We start from the raw sequence: 16,282 nt of genomic DNA on the forward strand, positions 1-16,282 counted from the left end.
TCAGAACGAGCTGATGAGCGAACGGCGCCGGACCCAACAACCGGCTGCGCGACCAGAGCCCTCCAGTCTGGGGAAAGGGGTCCATGATCTCCAAACCCCGGCCACCCATGGGCCAAGGGAGAGCCTCGGAACCATCAGCGCGCCCCCAGTCTCTGAAGCCGGAGGGAACGCCTTTGCAAAGGACTTCCGGGGCGGGGTCTAGGAGGGAGCGGAAGATCCCGGGCAGCGCCGGACCCGGTGCTGGCGGCTGTTTTGCTGGCTCTGGCGGGCCTGGCCGGCAGCGGGAAGGGGACCACGCACCGGGGCGTTGGACCACGTTCTGCCAGACTCCCCGGCCGCGCCGCCATGAATCTGGAGCGGCTGCGGAAGCGTGTCCGGCAGTACCTGGATCAGGTGGGCGGCCCATCCCGGGGAGCACAGGCCCCGGGGCTCGTTGAGGCAAACGCGCTCGAGCCCTTGTCCGCAGGGTAGCTGTCGTCAGGGTCTTGCTGGCGCACTGTCCTGCGGGGCCTGTGCTTTTGCTCTGGGGAAAACCCCGGAAGAGAGGGACGCAGTGCCCCAGCCCTCTCCGCGTCTAGGAGGGTGCCGAACCCCGAGCGCAGGCCGCCTAAGCGCAGCGCGAGCCTTGCACGTGTTGAGTCCGGCTCTGCAGCGTCCTAACTGCTGGGCGCAGAGTGGTTGCTCAGTACAAACTTAGTGCTCATTGGAAGTGGAAGGATTATTTTAGGAGGGGAATTTCAGAGTGGCTGTTTAGTTAATGGAAAATTTTCTATAAGTTTAGTTGTAATTCTTATTTGGCAGAATTTAAGTGAATAAAGATACAAATAAACCTGTTGTGTCACATCAGTACTTTAAAGAATTTATGTTGGGGCCCGTGGGTGGCTCATTCGGTTGAGCCTTGGACTTCCATGATCTCACAGTTCGTGAGTTCGTTCGGGTCACGAGAGTTGGGAGTCTTGCATAGGGAGGGCTCCGTGCTGACAGCTCAGAGCCTAGAGCCTGCTTCGGATTCTGTGTCTCCCTTGCTCTCTCTGCCCCTCCCGGGCTCGCCCTCTGTCCCAATCGAAATTAAGTAAGCATTTAAAAAAAATTTTTTTAATAAAAAAGTTCATGTTAATTTTATCTGTATTCCTGCACTGCCCAGGAATGAACAACAGCTTTTTGGGAAGTGTTTCCAGAATCATCAGCATTACTTTATCCACAAGGCGAAGTTGTTTGTTTTTAGTGTTTATTTATTTTTTGAGAGACAGCGCTAGCGGAGGGGGGGCGGTGCAGAGAGAGGGAGACAGAATCCCAAGCAGGCCCTCATTTTCAGCGCAAAGCCCCGCCTGGGGCTTGAAACCACCAACAGAACCTTGAGCCACCCAGGAATGAGACCGGTCCGGTCTCTACCTTAGGGGCACTTACATTGGGCAGATTTGTAACCAGTCCATAAGCATTCCTTTTCCCAGATTAACTGGTAACAGAGTTCCCAGTTTGTATTCAAGAACTGTACAAAGGCTGAGAACCATTGCTAATGAGGAGATAACTGCAAAATAATTGTTTAAATTATGTGCTGTTTTAGATACCTGCTCATACGTTTTTACAAGGTGGAAGTTAAAAAAAATCCTACCTTCTTGAGCTGTGTGTATAAAAGAACTTACAATAATGTTTTTGTCACTTTGAACCAAAACTCACCTAATTGAAATGTAAAATGGACATGTGATCGATAGACCCTTGCTACATGTAAAAAATTATATTAAAATGTTGACTTATATAACATTCTAATGATATTAGATATCTGTTTAAAACTATTGAAATAACAGGACAGTTATTCTTTTTTTTTTTTTATTACAGCAACAGTATCAAAGTGCTTTATTTTGGGCAGATAAAGTAGCTTCACTCTCTCATGGTAAGTGACAACTTGTAATTTTTTTCTGATTTCTATATTTTAAAAACTTTTCTATTTTTCCTTGTACCTCTGACAGTTTACGTGATTTTTCCTTCCAGAGGAACCCCAGGACATTTATTGGTTGGCTCAGTGTCTTTACCTGACAGCACAGTATCATAGAGCAGCTCATGCACTTCGGTCACGAAAACTGGACAAAGTAAGTGATTGTGTGAACTTTAAAGCCTCCCAAAGCTTTTCAAAAATGTTTTTAGATCAGGGGCACCTGGGTGGTCAGTTGTTTAAGCATCTGACTTTTGGTTTCAGCACGGGTAATGATCCCACGGTTTGTGAGTTGGAGCTCTGCATTGGGCTCTGCGCTAACAGAACTCTCTCTCTCCCTCTTTCTCTATCCCTCCTCTGCACTTTCTCTGTCTCAAAATGAATAAACTTAAAAAAAAAAATAAAAGGTAGTAATTTTTAAAAGTGTCATTAGATTTAATGTCAAAATTATTTAAAAGGATTCAGTTTTTCTTATTGAATATACAGAGAAATTTTCTTATTTCTAATCTCCGTCACTTTTGTCCCCCGATCTAGTCACTCAGTTTTGAAAATTCTGTTTTGTAAATAACTCTGAAATTATGGATATTCCTTTCCATCTCATTACTGCTCATACAGGTCAGGCCTTTATCTGTTTTGTTTTAGCCTCTTATCTCTTTTCTTTAATAACATCTTTCCCAATTCTATTTTCCCTGACTCTTTTTAACTGTCTTTTAAACTATCACAGGAGTGGTCTTCCTAAAACACAGAAACACAGACTTAATTATTAGCACTGACAGTATCACTCAGTGATTTCCTATCATCTACAGGGTAAATCAGATGCATTAATAGGCACCAAAGGTCCTTTATGATTTCTCTCCAGACTGTGTCAAACCTACCACCACCACCACCAGTACATGTAACATGTATGTAACATGTACCCCAGTCATGCTGACTACTTGCAGTTCCATAGACATGTGATGAGTATTCATGCTCAGTGCCTAGAATGCTGGCCAGCTCCTCCACTTCTGTCCCTTGCACATGTTTTCTTTAACTAGCTAGTACTTTTTATGCCGTTCTTTCGGAGTTTATATAGTTTATGTCTTACATAGTACTGTGTTTATATCTTCCTGCTATAACCCCATTAATAGATGGATTTCTTTCCTAGCTGTATGAAGCATGTCGCTACCTTGCAGCTAGGTGCCATGTAAGTATGCTCTCCATTTTAATTTTCTTGGTAAAAGTTGAATTATGTTGCTGTTATACAGAATGGAGCTTGGGAGATTAGTAAAGTAGTTCATGAGGAAATGTTTTCTTCTTTAGTATTGTGGGCTATAAAATATTGATTCTCCATTTACCAGAATCTGACACGCATGAAGAAAACTCTGCTTTAGAATTTTAAATTTTAAGCTCTACATTTTAAATCTAAGTAATGATCGGGTAAATTTTATTACCTTTTTAAAGTCTACAGTATACGCGTGTACATGTAGTGTTTGAAGTGGTAGATGACAAACAGTATTTCTGGTTTTACACAGTACGCTGCGAAAGAGCATCAGCAGGCTCTCGATATTCTCGATATGGAGGAGCCAATCAACAAAAGGCTATTTGAGAAATACTTGAAGGATGAAAGTGGCTTGAAAGACCCCTCCAATGACTGGGAAATGTCACAGTCCTCGGTAAGTAGTGCTGCAGTAAGCATGCTTCAGTAACATCAGCAAGAATTACCCACGCAACATGCCAAACATAAACCACTTTCTTTTACTTGAGCATAACCATGTTAAAACAGTTTGGTCGCCACCTTATTTAATTTGCCATCGAAATGCAAGAAGACTCCAAGACATTTCTGAGTCATTAGTTGGAAGCTGTAGTTACATCCTCATGTGCTTGAATCTGAAGTAGGCTGACTTGAAATCTTTCTTCTCATATTTGATGCCTTAAATTACTCCCACAGATGGAATAACCTTTCCCCTTCTTACTGTGTTTAGATACCTACCCCCAGGAAACCTTGATTACCATAGTTTGCTTCTTTCCAGGGAGTGGTTTGGTGTTACTATTTATGTTATTTTATTTATTTCCATTCGTATACTTCATATCTGCCTGAAATCACAAATTCCTTGTTAGCAGAGATTATATAATGTAACATAATAAATGACATTCACACTCAGATTACTAATCTGGACTGTTATTTTTTTTTAACAGCCTTCTTGAGATATCTATTTATGTGCTAAGAAGCACATTTATTTTTCTGCTAATAAACGTTTTCGTGAGGGAGTTTGATATTACCATTATTATTTTTGGGTTGCTTACCATTAATTCACCTGCTAAGAAATGCATGATTTATTTGTAATACATTATTATTTTTTATGAAATTATCTATTTATTTATTTTTATAAGTCGTAAGATACTGCATTGGTGTAAGATTCTCTCATCATATCCTCTATTATTTTTAGGTTTGGATTTTATGATGAATCTTCTTCATCCCTTTATCAGTTTTAGCTGCCCATCTCTGGATCATCTTTAGGTTTAGTTACATATTTCTTGAGGTTTAGAGTCTAGAATCTAAGTTGGATTGCCGCCTGCATCCTCTTGTTAGTGGCAGTGGTGAGGTGGTATCTCTTTGAACACCTACATGTAGTAGCTTTGCAGAGAACTAGCGCTGGTTCCCACAGGGCCCTGTAAGTTAGATGAGGAAAGGAAACTTGTCCAGGGTCATTAGTAAACATCAGAGCTGGGGTTTTATCTCAGGTCTGTCCAGTGCTACAAGTTATGACCCTAACCACTGTGCATTGTTGCTGCCAGTTTTCCGTGTTTACTAAGATCCTTTCATTGCGATCTGCCTATGAAACTGTCTGAGTTTGATTTCATATTTGTACCCTCTTGGAGACAGAACAGATAAGGAACCAAGTATCAGTGACAGGTGCTACAGTTATAAAGATTGTTGAAGTGAAGAGAGCCTAAGAAAGATAGAGAAGTGTTCCTTTGCTTTCCTGTTTCTGTTCATTTATACTGTCTGACAGTTGGGATGGAACAAATTATTTTAGACGTAAAGACAAGTCTCAGCCTTAAGATAATAGGTCATTCTGATAAAAACTTAAATTTATAAGTATTGATTTAGTATGTGACTCATTTTTTTCCAACAGATAAAGAGTTCTATTTGTCTTTTACGAGGGAAAATCTATGATGCTCTGGATAACCGAGCCCTAGCTACCTATAGCTACAAAGAGGCTTTGAAGCTGGATGCCTACTGTTTTGAAGCATTTGATCTTTTAACATCACACCACATGTTGACAGCCCAAGAAGGTTTGGAAACTCAGGTGTTTTCACGTTTAGCACAATTAATATTGTTTGGACTTTTTTCTCTGAAATCTGTAGAGTCAAGAGCAGACTATGCATGTTTCAGCAGACCTGAAGCACATTGCAGAGGACAGTGCTGGATTGTGCAGGGCCCTTTGCTGACAGAATCTTTAGGGGTTATGATGCGGTGAGGTCATCTTTTTGAGAAGTAACTTGAGGTAGTATAAACCAAGATCTCAGTATCTGATTCAGAGATGCCCAACGTGGCTTCACCTCAAACCCCAAGGAGCTTTAAAATCGTCAGTGTGTAGGTCCCAGCTCCAGAGAAGTGGCATGGAATCTCTGGCAGTAGGGCCCTTGCATCTGATGTTTTAAAGTTCTCAGATGACCCTAAGGTGTAACTCGGGCTGAGAGCCTTAGACCTAGTATGTCAGCAATAACGCGATGTGATACATGCAAAAAACCGAGAAAATGGGGATATCGTATTATTAATGGTGTTCAAGCACATTTTAGTCTCGTGCAGTAGTTCTCAGGTTGATTTTGTGCCCTAGGGACACTTGATTTTTATGAATTGGGGATTGGACTGGGAGGTTGTTAATGGCATCTAGTGGGCAGAGGGCAGGGATTCTGCTGACCGTCCTGTGGTGTGTGGGAGCCCAGCATGACAGAGAATTAGCCACACAGAGTGTCAGCACTGCTGCGGTGGAAACTGGCCTGGTGGCTCTTGTATCGGGTGGTGACCAGAATCGCCTAAAAGGCTTCATGGCTCAGCCCTCCGGGTAGTGCTCATCACTTGGGTCTGGAAACCGTGTCTTAGGTTTTCAGGTATATTCTGATTTTTTAATTTTTCTCTTTTGAGTTTGATTTACTTAGACCAAGAACTTTAGAAGAATATTTTTCATTGATGACTCTTTTTCCCCATAAGTATTGTGAGGACATTGTTTTCTGTTAACATTTTTAAGAAAAAGAACTACTCGAGTCACTACCTCTTAGCAAGCTCTGTACTGAAGAACAGGAATTGCTACGCTTTCTATTTGAGAACAAATTAAAAAAGGTGAGTAAAAACACAAAGTTAGTATTTTCTTCATGTAACTATTTTACTAAATTTGGCATCTATTCTTTTATTCGTTAAATTTTTAAAAGTTAATTTTTATTAGCACGTTTGTAAGAATAGATTTAGATTACTTGAAATATATGATATGATTCCTTAAAAAGCTTCCAGAAGCATGTCTTTCTTCTAGGGATTCCTTATGCTAAAAGATTGAACTATCACATAAATGGGATCGTGTCTGAAAATGAGGATTTGTTTCTTATGCTTCCTGAACTTCTAATTTGTAAAATACTTCCTACCCTGCAATTCTGTGATAAAATTGAGAAGAGAATGCAGCTAATTGAGAGGAGGGCTGATAAGATAGGAAGTTAGATCCCCAGAGGCTCACACCTGCCCTGTGTAAACCCTTGAGCCCTTGGGCCAGATCGAGTCTGCCATTTGATTTGTGCTGCACTTTGGGTTCATGTTTATCTTTCTCTGTTGCAGTATAATAAACCCAGTGAAACTGTCCTTCCCGAGTCTGTTGATGGTCTGCAAGAGAATCTGGATGTGGTAGTGTCTTTGGCTGAAAGACATTATTATAACTGTGACTTTAAAATGTGCTACAAGCTTACTTCTGTGTGAGTATATCCATTCATTTCTGTGTAGGAGCATAGAATCCATTCCCATTTTCCCTAATTGTGCAGGACTGCTTTCTGAATAAGTTTGAACTAACGTGATAATTAAAGTAGCCTTAACCGTTTGCACAGTTTACTAGGGGGGGTTACTATTGTCTTAAAAAAGCAATTTCCGGGCACAGGTTTATGGACATTTGCAGGTTTATTCCATTACCTTGGGAATAGACATGTCCCTCATCTCAGTGTTTTACAATTTGCAAATTTGAAAATCTCATTCTGGCACATAGTGTCATAAAGTCCTTTCTTTGTTAAAATAGGGACTCTTCAAATCCTGTAGATGCTGGGTGCTCAATCAGTCTTACTAAGTAGCTAAGCCATCTCCCCCCATCCCCCACCCCTGCTACCATACCAGTTTTCCAGTGCATATGATTCACACGTGTCTTTTAGCTAAATCAGATATGCTGGGTTTTTTTTTTTTTTAATGTTTTATTTATTTCTAGGAGAGAGAGAGACAGCGTGAGCAGGGGAGGGTCAGAGAGAGAGGGAGTGACAGACTCTGAAACAGGCTCCAGGCTCTGAGCTGGCAGTCAGCACAGAGCCCGACGCGGGGCTCGAACCCACGAACCGCGAGATCATGACCTGAGCGAAAGTCGGATGCTTAACCGACTAAGCCACCTGGGCGCCCCAGATATGCTGTTTTTAACAGATCTTGGGGATTGCTTAACATCCTTGAATTCACAAAAATATTAAATGACAAATACTTACGATCTGTTTAATATTTCATATTGTTTTTAATCCTTCTTAGTAATTAGACTGCTTATTTTATAATTCCCTTGATTTAAATTAAGTATGTGTGATAGTGTTTATTTTTATTCCTTCTAAATAAACCAGAAATTTCCCTTTCATTTATAAGATAATCATTACCTTAACTGAGCCAACCTGAAGATAATGGGTGAAGAAAGTAAAAAAAGTATTTAACCCACAGTATTTTTCATAATGGTGTAATGACTGTGTAACATAGCTAATTTTAATGTGTTATGTTCTGTTCTGTATTGCTTCTGGCATAGTGAATGTGTTGCTTTGACTTTCAGAGTAATGGAGAAAGATCCTTTCCATGCAAACTGTTTACCTGTACATATAGGGACACTTGTGGAGCTGAATAAAGCAAATGGTAAATTTTTAAAAATTAAAATAATAATTGTTAGGACAAAAAAAGTTTTCTGTAACTCTTGAAATTTTGTCTCACAAATCCTGGATAATTGACAATATAATTGAGTTCTCCAACAAAAGTAACAGCTAGTTTAAGAAAAGCATATCAAAGTGACTGAGGGTCAATTCTGTTACCCTAACAGAACAGTGTTTGTTTATCCTTGCTTCCTTTTCTCAAATGTAGTTTGTGGTTTAACTTATATAAGCTTTAGAATATTGGTGGGTAGTTTTTCTCTTTTTTTTTGTAAAATCCTAAGAAAACTAATAGACAATAGGCAGTAACTGTTTAGAAACTGGAAGGGGGCAGATTTTTTGCTTGTGCTTCCTATATCTTAACATTTTAGGAACAATTTAGTTAAGTTTGGATGGTATTTGCCCTTAAATCTTTTAAACTGAAGAGTGAGCTCTGTCAGGAGTTTAAAAAGCCAAACACTCCCAATTCCAAACCCTTGCTGTTCAAAGTGTGGTCTGTGGACCAGCAGCATCCTGTCTCCTAGAAGCTTGTTGGAAATGCAGCCACTCCAGCTGTCCTGGTCTAATGAATCCAAGTCTATACGTAGGAAACTTCATCATGATGTGTTAGGACTTACATATTACTCAAGAAGAAATCATCTTGCTGATCTTGAAAGTTTCGTCACTCAAATTGGTTGTGGGTGGTTAAGATGGTCCATAATAAGGGCACAGAATCAGAGATCTCCGTTATTAAGATAAGTGAAGAGCTTTGAAATTACTTCTTAAGCACCATGACATGCTTTATCACGAGAGACTCATCTGGTTTTCCAGTCACTCAAGAAGCACTCATTGTCCACTTATGGGGTAAGGGGCTGGTGGGGGGCTGTGAATGAAACAATATAGTAGTTGAGTAGTTGTATATTTTATTAGGTAATAGAAAGCTATGAAATCGTTACTGTGAGAATAAATTTGTATGATTGTGAAGAGTTGTAACTAGAGGAAAGTCATACCTTAAAAGTGACTGGATATAATTCTTTTTTTTCTTTTCCTCTAATGTAGAACTTTTCTATCTTTCTCATAAATTGGTGGATCTGTATCCTAGTAATCCCGTAAGTAAATGTAAACCCTTTTGTCTTATGGTATTTTTTTCTTACCTGAACTTTAAAAAAATACCTAACTCGTGTTTAGGTAGTAACTTATATTTAAGTTCAAGTAAGTGATGTTTAGTTTAAGGTGTTATAGGAGGACCTCCTAGTGCTATAGTAAATAGAAGTAGTATTAACTCTTCAGTCCATGAAAGTATTTTTTTAAGCATCTTAAAATAATAGCTTAAAACACAAATCCTTTTTTTCTGTTTATAGAAATAATATATGCTTATTTTAATATACTTGACATAACAGAAAAAATAATATGTTGAAAGTGAAAGTCATACTCTCCCCTCTTATAGGTGATGCTGATAATTACTTGGTGGCTTTCTCACGTTGCCCGTACAGGATAACTTACTGAATTGTGCATTGGTTGGGTCACTGGGTCTCCCAGGCTGCCTTGGAACACAACTGGGACCGGACCCAGAAATTAAAACTGAATCAGGAACGGTGTCCCTAGAGACAGAAGTCAGGGATCAAAGCCTAAGCCTCACCCAAGAATCTCTGCCCTTGGCCAGAGTGAAAATAATTTAGAAAGAGGCAGAACCAGTGCAAGAGAAGTTTGCTACTGAGGTCGAGCCTCCTCAGTGCTAAGAACCTGGGTCGAGCCAGAGAGGACACGACTCAGGCTGGTGTTTGTACTAGGTGTGAGGGAACCTCATCTTGTATCGAGTGCCGCAGGGATATCATTGAAGGCACCTTGCAGACGAATCTGTTCTTTTTTCAGTTAGGACCCCTCGTAGACAACCTGTCTCAGAGAAGTTTCCAACTTGAACTAGAATAACTTGAACTAGAACATGTAAAGGAACGTCTAGTCCACCCTTTGGCCTAGTATGTTAGAGATTTCCAGTTCCAAGTTAAGCATCTTTGGTGACAGTAAATTTTGAACTTTTTAGGTGTCTTGGTTTGCAGTGGGATGCTATTATCTCATGGTTGGTCATAAAAATGAACATGCCAGAAGATACCTCAGGTATGCATCTGTGGTCTGTTTCCCTCTGTAATGAGCCTACAGGAAGGGATTTCTTGTTCATCCATTTTAATACAATATTCAAGTACTTTAAAAGCAGTATGAAAGAATAAATAATTGTTTTCAGATTCAGTTCAGTTGCATCAATTAGGTACCTTTTTTTTTAATGTTTATTTATCTTAGAGTGAGAGAGAATGCACACATGAGAGCAGGGAGGTGACCAAGAAAAAATGAGAGAATCCCAAGTGTCAGAGTGTGCTGACAGCACAGAGCCTGACGCGGGGCTCGAATTCACAAGCCATGAGATCATAACCCGAGTCCAAATCAAGAGTCAACTGCTTAACTGACAGCTACCCAGGCGTCCCAGTTACATACTTTTTATAAGATGTCATGAGGGGAGATAAAAGTCTGTGGTGTAGACCTTGTTCTCAAGGAAATTATGATATGTGTAAATTATTTATAAGTGAGAAGAAATATGAAATAATAATAGAAAGTAATTTGAAAGGTCCTGTTTTTCATTTACAGAGATACTATTCACCTTTTACTTTTGGGACTTCTTTTGTTAATACTTGTGAAGTTATATGAAACTGCATGAGATTAGGATCACTAAATGTGACTGTAAAACAGAATTCTTATGATGGTGAACTGGTTTATATAAGTTTCTGTGTACAGCCCAATCAGAGCCTGATAAAGCTACTTTATTCAATTATTCAAGTACAGAAAAATGTCTAGTATGTGAAGAATTAATTACTAGAGATTTAAAATACTAAAAGTGTGATTTTTTTTCATCCACGTGAACAAAACAGAAAGTGGATCTAAGAGAAAGTGTATAAACTTTGGACATAGATTTGAATTCTAATGCAAGTCCTGCCACTTGCTAGCTATAATTCCTTGGGCAAGTTAATATCTCTGACCCTCTCTTCTTTAAAAATGGGAGTGATATGATACTCGTATCCCAGGATTGTTAGGAAAATTGGTAGGACGACACCTGGGGATCCTGCACTAGGATAGAAACAGGGAGCTCTCTGGTCAGCTGAGTGCTCGGCATTTTAGAAGAGCTTGCTTGCGCTTTTTCCAAGAGCAGGCAGATACTTCAGTTGTGATAGTTCCTCTGAACTGTGCTTCTCTGTTTAGTGATGGACCCCACGTGAATCAAGGAACATTTGAGTGATAGAAAACTTTGAAAATAAAATGCTGGGAAATGGGAATCTCATCCTTTATATTTTCCTTGTTTTGTGGTATGTTCTCTTTATTCCTTGTTGTGGGTCACCGGTGTCTGCTGATTGAAGACTGCTTATGACGGCTGAAGACTGTGTAGTGCAGTCTGCAGAACCAGGGTGCTCCTGCCACCGTCCGTAGGGTGTCACTTAATCTTCCCAGCCTCAGGATCCTGATGTTTAAAATGCAAACAATGATTTTATCTTGCAAGTTACTAGGTGATACATATAAAGCATCTCACATGATGCCTGACATAAAATATGCCCTCATTAAACGGTTGTTGCTACCACAATTAGTGAGGCAAAGCTCCGGGATTAAATACTGTTTGTAAATGCAGAGTGTATTTGTATTTGTAAATGCAGAGTGCCAGTGGGTTCAGCTGTTGGACCTGATAAGTTGTGGGCCTCTCTTAAAATGTCTTAAAATTTTGCTTGTACTATTAAGCATTCTTTTATTTCAAATGAGATTAACAACAATTGTTATGTAAGTATTTAAATGTTAAGAGGTCATGTATTTATTTTATTCTAATATCCTTGAATCCATCAGTTTATGTAAAATTAACAAGAATGAGTATCTCTTGTTTCAGCAAAGCAACAACACTTGAGAAGACTTACGGGCCTGCGTGGGTAGCGTACGGGCACTCGTTTGCTGTGGAGAGTGAGCATGACCAAGCCATGGCTGCTTACTTCACCGCGGCACAGCTTATGAAAGGGTATGGTAGAGCGCGTGGTGAGATCCATGAAGGGTTGCTCTTGCTGACAGAATGACGATTCCATTATTCCGTTATTACTGCTGTTGCCATTTGGTCACTGAACTAAACAAAAATATCTTACTTGTATCTTTTCGGTGGCTTAGTAACTTATGATTGTAAAATAACTATGAACATTGAGGAAAAGAGGCTGGTGTAGTGATTTTGGCCTAGCAGTTCACTTTCACCAGTACAGAAGGGAACTAGGAAATTGAGCTGAGGGAAGACAGGAGGATTAGAAGCTCCCTCTCATGCAGGTATGAAAGTATTTGTGAGCAAATACTGTTATTTGTATCCTGTGTATGTCCAAAAGGTATTGGATGTAGGCCTTGTGGACTGTATTTGACAGTGTTCTTGATTTTATTTACTTATTATTTATTTATTTTTTTGAGAGAGAGAGAGAGAGAGAGTGTGCACACATGTGTGCATGATCCGGGGAGGGAGGGGCAGAAAGAGAATCCCAAGCAGGCTCTGCGCTGTGAGTGCAGAAGTTGATGCAGGGCTCCATCTTATGACTATGAGATCTTGACCTGAGCCTAAATCAGGAGTCAGACACTTAACCAACTGAGCCACCCAGGTACCCATCCAGCGTTTTAGATTTATATCCATATTAAAACGGTTGATATTAAGTGATGTAAGTGCACCCTAATAGTATCTTACTTTGGGGAGGGGAGTCAGCTCTCCTGTCAGCTTGCTTTGGACTTGCCTAACCTTTGCGCTGGCCCTACCTCACAGTGTTCTTTTGTGTGAGCTGTGTCCGTCTCCGGAGAGGTAGTGGGAGTGCAGTTGTTCAGAGGGCTGGTCTGGAGTCAGACTTTTGGTGATCCTGGTGATCTTAGCCAAGTATGTACCCTCTTGAAAAATTGGTGTAATTGTAGCACTTATTCCTGGGAATAATTGAGACAATACCAATTAAAGACTTGGAACAAGGTCTGACATGCTTAAAGCACTCAGTAGAAGTTACCTACATTAATTTGTTTGCTTGTAGTATTCAGGAGTGGGATCATATATGTATCTGTACTGAACGTCATGTTGTTCGGTTTGATTTACCTTTTCTATTTCTTCACAGGCCTCTCCAAGTGGGATAGGGCTTTACATATGCATTTGGTCGGGGTGGTAACATATAATTCAGGCCTAATACCAGTGTTTTATTAGAAATAGGCCACCAGGTTGATTGTTCCAGCAGTTACTGATCCACCCAAATGGGCCTCAGTACCCAGTCTGTGATTCTTCACCTAATTCACTGAGATGTGTGAGACCTTTCTTTTCCAGTGCTTTGCTGAAACTTGGCTCCTGTGTCTACCAAGACCACTAATCTATCAGTCTGGTCAATTGGCAGAAAAGAAAAGGTCTCCATAAATTACCGTGGGTTGTTTCTTATGAACCCAGGCTAGAGTGTGCTTTTTTATTTATTTATTTTTTTCTGGGTGCTCACAAACCCAGAATAGTTATTATTTGTTTGTTAGTTTCTACCTAAGATCAAAACCAGTGACAAAATTGCTCAATGTAACCAACTATATTCAACTAAATTTTCAAATCGGCTCATCAAGAGAAACATTCTTTTCAATTCTTCCCCATGAGAACAACTACATTCTCTTGATTTCCCTGTGTTTGGATAAATGTTTGAAATTGTATAAATACTTTAAGTTTCCATTTATGATTTCTTCTTAGAGCCACTGGTTATGTAAGAGTGTGTTGTTTAATTCCCACTTATTTGAATTTCCCAAATTTCTTTCTGTTAGGATTTCTAATTGAATTCCATTGTGGTTGGAGAGCATATTTTATATATCTCAGTCCTTTAAAATTTATTGAGGCTTATTTTATGACATCACATGGTCTATTATAGAATGTTCCAGGTGCACTTGAGGATCTGCTCTTTTAGGGTACAGTGTTGTACTGTAATTCTTTGGGTCTAATTGGATTCTAGTGTTGGTCTTGTCTTTTGTTTCCTTGTTTATCTTCTGCCCAGTTATTTTATCCATTATGGCAGGTGAGGTGTTGAACCCCCACAACTATTATTGTTGAATTTTCTCTTTTTCCTCCAATTCTGGCAGATTTTGCTACATGTATTTTGGGTTTCCGTTAGGTTTTCAATGGACTGAGCCTTTTACTATTATAGGAGGTCCTTCGTTGTCTCTGGTAACAGATTTTGTCTTAAGTCTATTTTGTGTGATATTAGTATAATCACACCAGCTCTCTCATGTTACTGTTTGCATGGTCTGTCTTGTTCCATCTTTTAACTTGTGTCTTCAAATGTAAAGTAGGTCTCTTACAGACAATATGTAGTTGGATCATTGTTACATTCATTCTGCCAATTTCTTACTTTCTGATGGAATTTTATGTGTTATTATGTTATGTAATTACTGATAATGTGTTTACCATTTACTCTGTTTTTATGTTTTCTTTTTTCTTCCTTGTTACTGCCTTTTTTGTTAGATATTTTGAAATATACTATTTTAATTCCTTGGCTTTTCCTTATAGTATATTTTTTGAGCCTTTTGTTTTGGTTTGGTTTTCTAGTGGTTATCTTGGGGATCACAATTAACATCTTAAAACAATCTAGTTTGTAGGGTGCTTTCCAGCACCAACAACCAGTTCTCTGATTATCTGTACACTAGCTGGTTTCTACAAGCCAGTTCAGTTCTGACAGTACCTGGACTTAGTACAGACCCTTCACGGGTTAAGCAGTCAGTCCCACAAGACTGCCCCTCCCCACTTCAGATGCCAGTGGTAAGTCCCAGACCACTCTCACTTCTGACTGGCTATAAATCAGGGGTTCCCATGACCCTCTCCTGAGATTTGATGATTTGCTAGAATAACCCACAGAACTCAGGAAGGCATTTTACTTAATTCTTCTGGCTTATTATAAAGGTGGTATTCTGGAATACCCAGATAGAAGGGGTTCACACCCTTTCCAAGTAAGCCACACTCCAGCACTGCACTGTGTTCACCAACCCAGAAGCTCAGAATCTCTTTGTTCTGAAGTTTTATGGAGCTCAATCTCCAGCCTTTCCCTTCCTTGGAAGTCAGTTGAAACTTTTGTGTCCCCCCACCCTTTCTCACTTGGTCCTTCTAGTGACCAGCCCCCTATAAGGCTGTTTTAAGGCATTACCCTGGGTCACCTTCGTTAGTATAATAAACTCAGTTGTGATCAAAAGGGGTCATTGTGAATAACAAAGAGACTCCTGTCACTAACGAAACTGCAAGGGTTTTTAGGTGCAAGAGGAAGACCAAATACATTTCTTACTTACCACTCCAACCTAATTCCAGTTGTATTTAAAAACTTCATTCTTCTGCAGCTCTGTTCCTTTCTACCTCCTTTGTGCTATTATACAGATTACATGTTACACATCGTAAGCCCCCAACACAAATTTATAATTGTTGTATTACTCAGTTATCTGTTAAATCAGGTAGAAGAAAAGAATTGCTAACAAAATATATTTGTACTGTCTTATGTTTACCTATGTGGTTACTTTTATTAAATTATTTTAAAAAATTTTTTAATGTTTGTTTATTTTTGAGAGAGACAGAGTGCAGGTCAGGAAGGGGCAGAGAAACAGGGAAACGCAAAATCTGAAGCAGGCTCCAGGCTCTGAGTTGTGAGCACAGAGCCTGACGCGGGGCTCAAACCCACACACAAACTGCGAGATCATGACCTGAGTCAAAGTCCCACGCTCAGCCAGCTGAGCCACCCAGGAGTCCCTAAATTCCTTTTTCTTAATGTGGTATTTGAGTTACTGTCTAGTGTCTTTTCGTTTCAGCCTGAGGGGCATTCTTCACTGTCTCTTGTCTGCAACAATATTTCTCAATTTTTTGTTTCTCTGAGAAAGTTTTAATTTCACCCTCATTTTCAAGGATCGTTTTGTTGGACATAAATTTTTTGGTTGGCGCTCTGTTTCTTTTAGCACCTTGAATGTCCTTGATATGCCTTCCCTGGTCTCCAGGTATTTGATTATAAGTCAGGTGTTAATCTTACTGGGAATCTCTTGTACGTTACTAGTTGTAGTTTCTTCCTGCTTAAAAGTTAGCAGTCTGACTATGATTTGTCTGAGTGTGGGTCTCTGAGTATCCTGTTTGGAGTTTGTTTATTTGTTTGTTTGTTGTTTGTTTTGAACGTTGAGGTGTTTTGGCCCGAATAGTCTTTAGTTTCAAATATTCTTTCTGCCATTTACTGT

At 39.7% G+C, this 16,282-nt stretch overlaps 1 protein-coding gene across 1 annotated transcript in view; it reads left to right on the plus strand.

Moving 5' to 3' along the window:
* The first annotated feature begins 210 nt into the window (after positions 1 to 210).
* The window catches only part of CDC16 (cell division cycle 16), a 28,679-nt gene continuing 12,607 nt past the window's right edge, over positions 211 to 16,282 (plus strand). Inside the window, exons 1-12 of the mRNA XM_077753949.1 lie at positions 211 to 393; positions 1,837 to 1,891; positions 1,990 to 2,087; positions 3,075 to 3,113; positions 3,442 to 3,582; positions 5,047 to 5,206; positions 6,163 to 6,254; positions 6,738 to 6,871; positions 7,960 to 8,039; positions 9,089 to 9,138; positions 10,071 to 10,144; positions 11,946 to 12,071. Of these exons, the coding sequence (XP_077610075.1) occupies positions 346 to 393; positions 1,837 to 1,891; positions 1,990 to 2,087; positions 3,075 to 3,113; positions 3,442 to 3,582; positions 5,047 to 5,206; positions 6,163 to 6,254; positions 6,738 to 6,871; positions 7,960 to 8,039; positions 9,089 to 9,138; positions 10,071 to 10,144; positions 11,946 to 12,071 (1,097 nt within the window). The 5' untranslated portion in view covers positions 211 to 345. The remainder of the gene's footprint in view (positions 394 to 1,836; positions 1,892 to 1,989; positions 2,088 to 3,074; positions 3,114 to 3,441; positions 3,583 to 5,046; positions 5,207 to 6,162; positions 6,255 to 6,737; positions 6,872 to 7,959; positions 8,040 to 9,088; positions 9,139 to 10,070; positions 10,145 to 11,945; positions 12,072 to 16,282) is intronic.

This window comes from Crocuta crocuta, unplaced genomic scaffold (assembly GCF_008692635.1).
Source record: "Crocuta crocuta isolate KB4526 unplaced genomic scaffold, BGI_CrCroc_1.0 scaffold31, whole genome shotgun sequence".
NCBI lineage: Eukaryota > Metazoa > Chordata > Mammalia > Carnivora > Hyaenidae > Crocuta > Crocuta crocuta.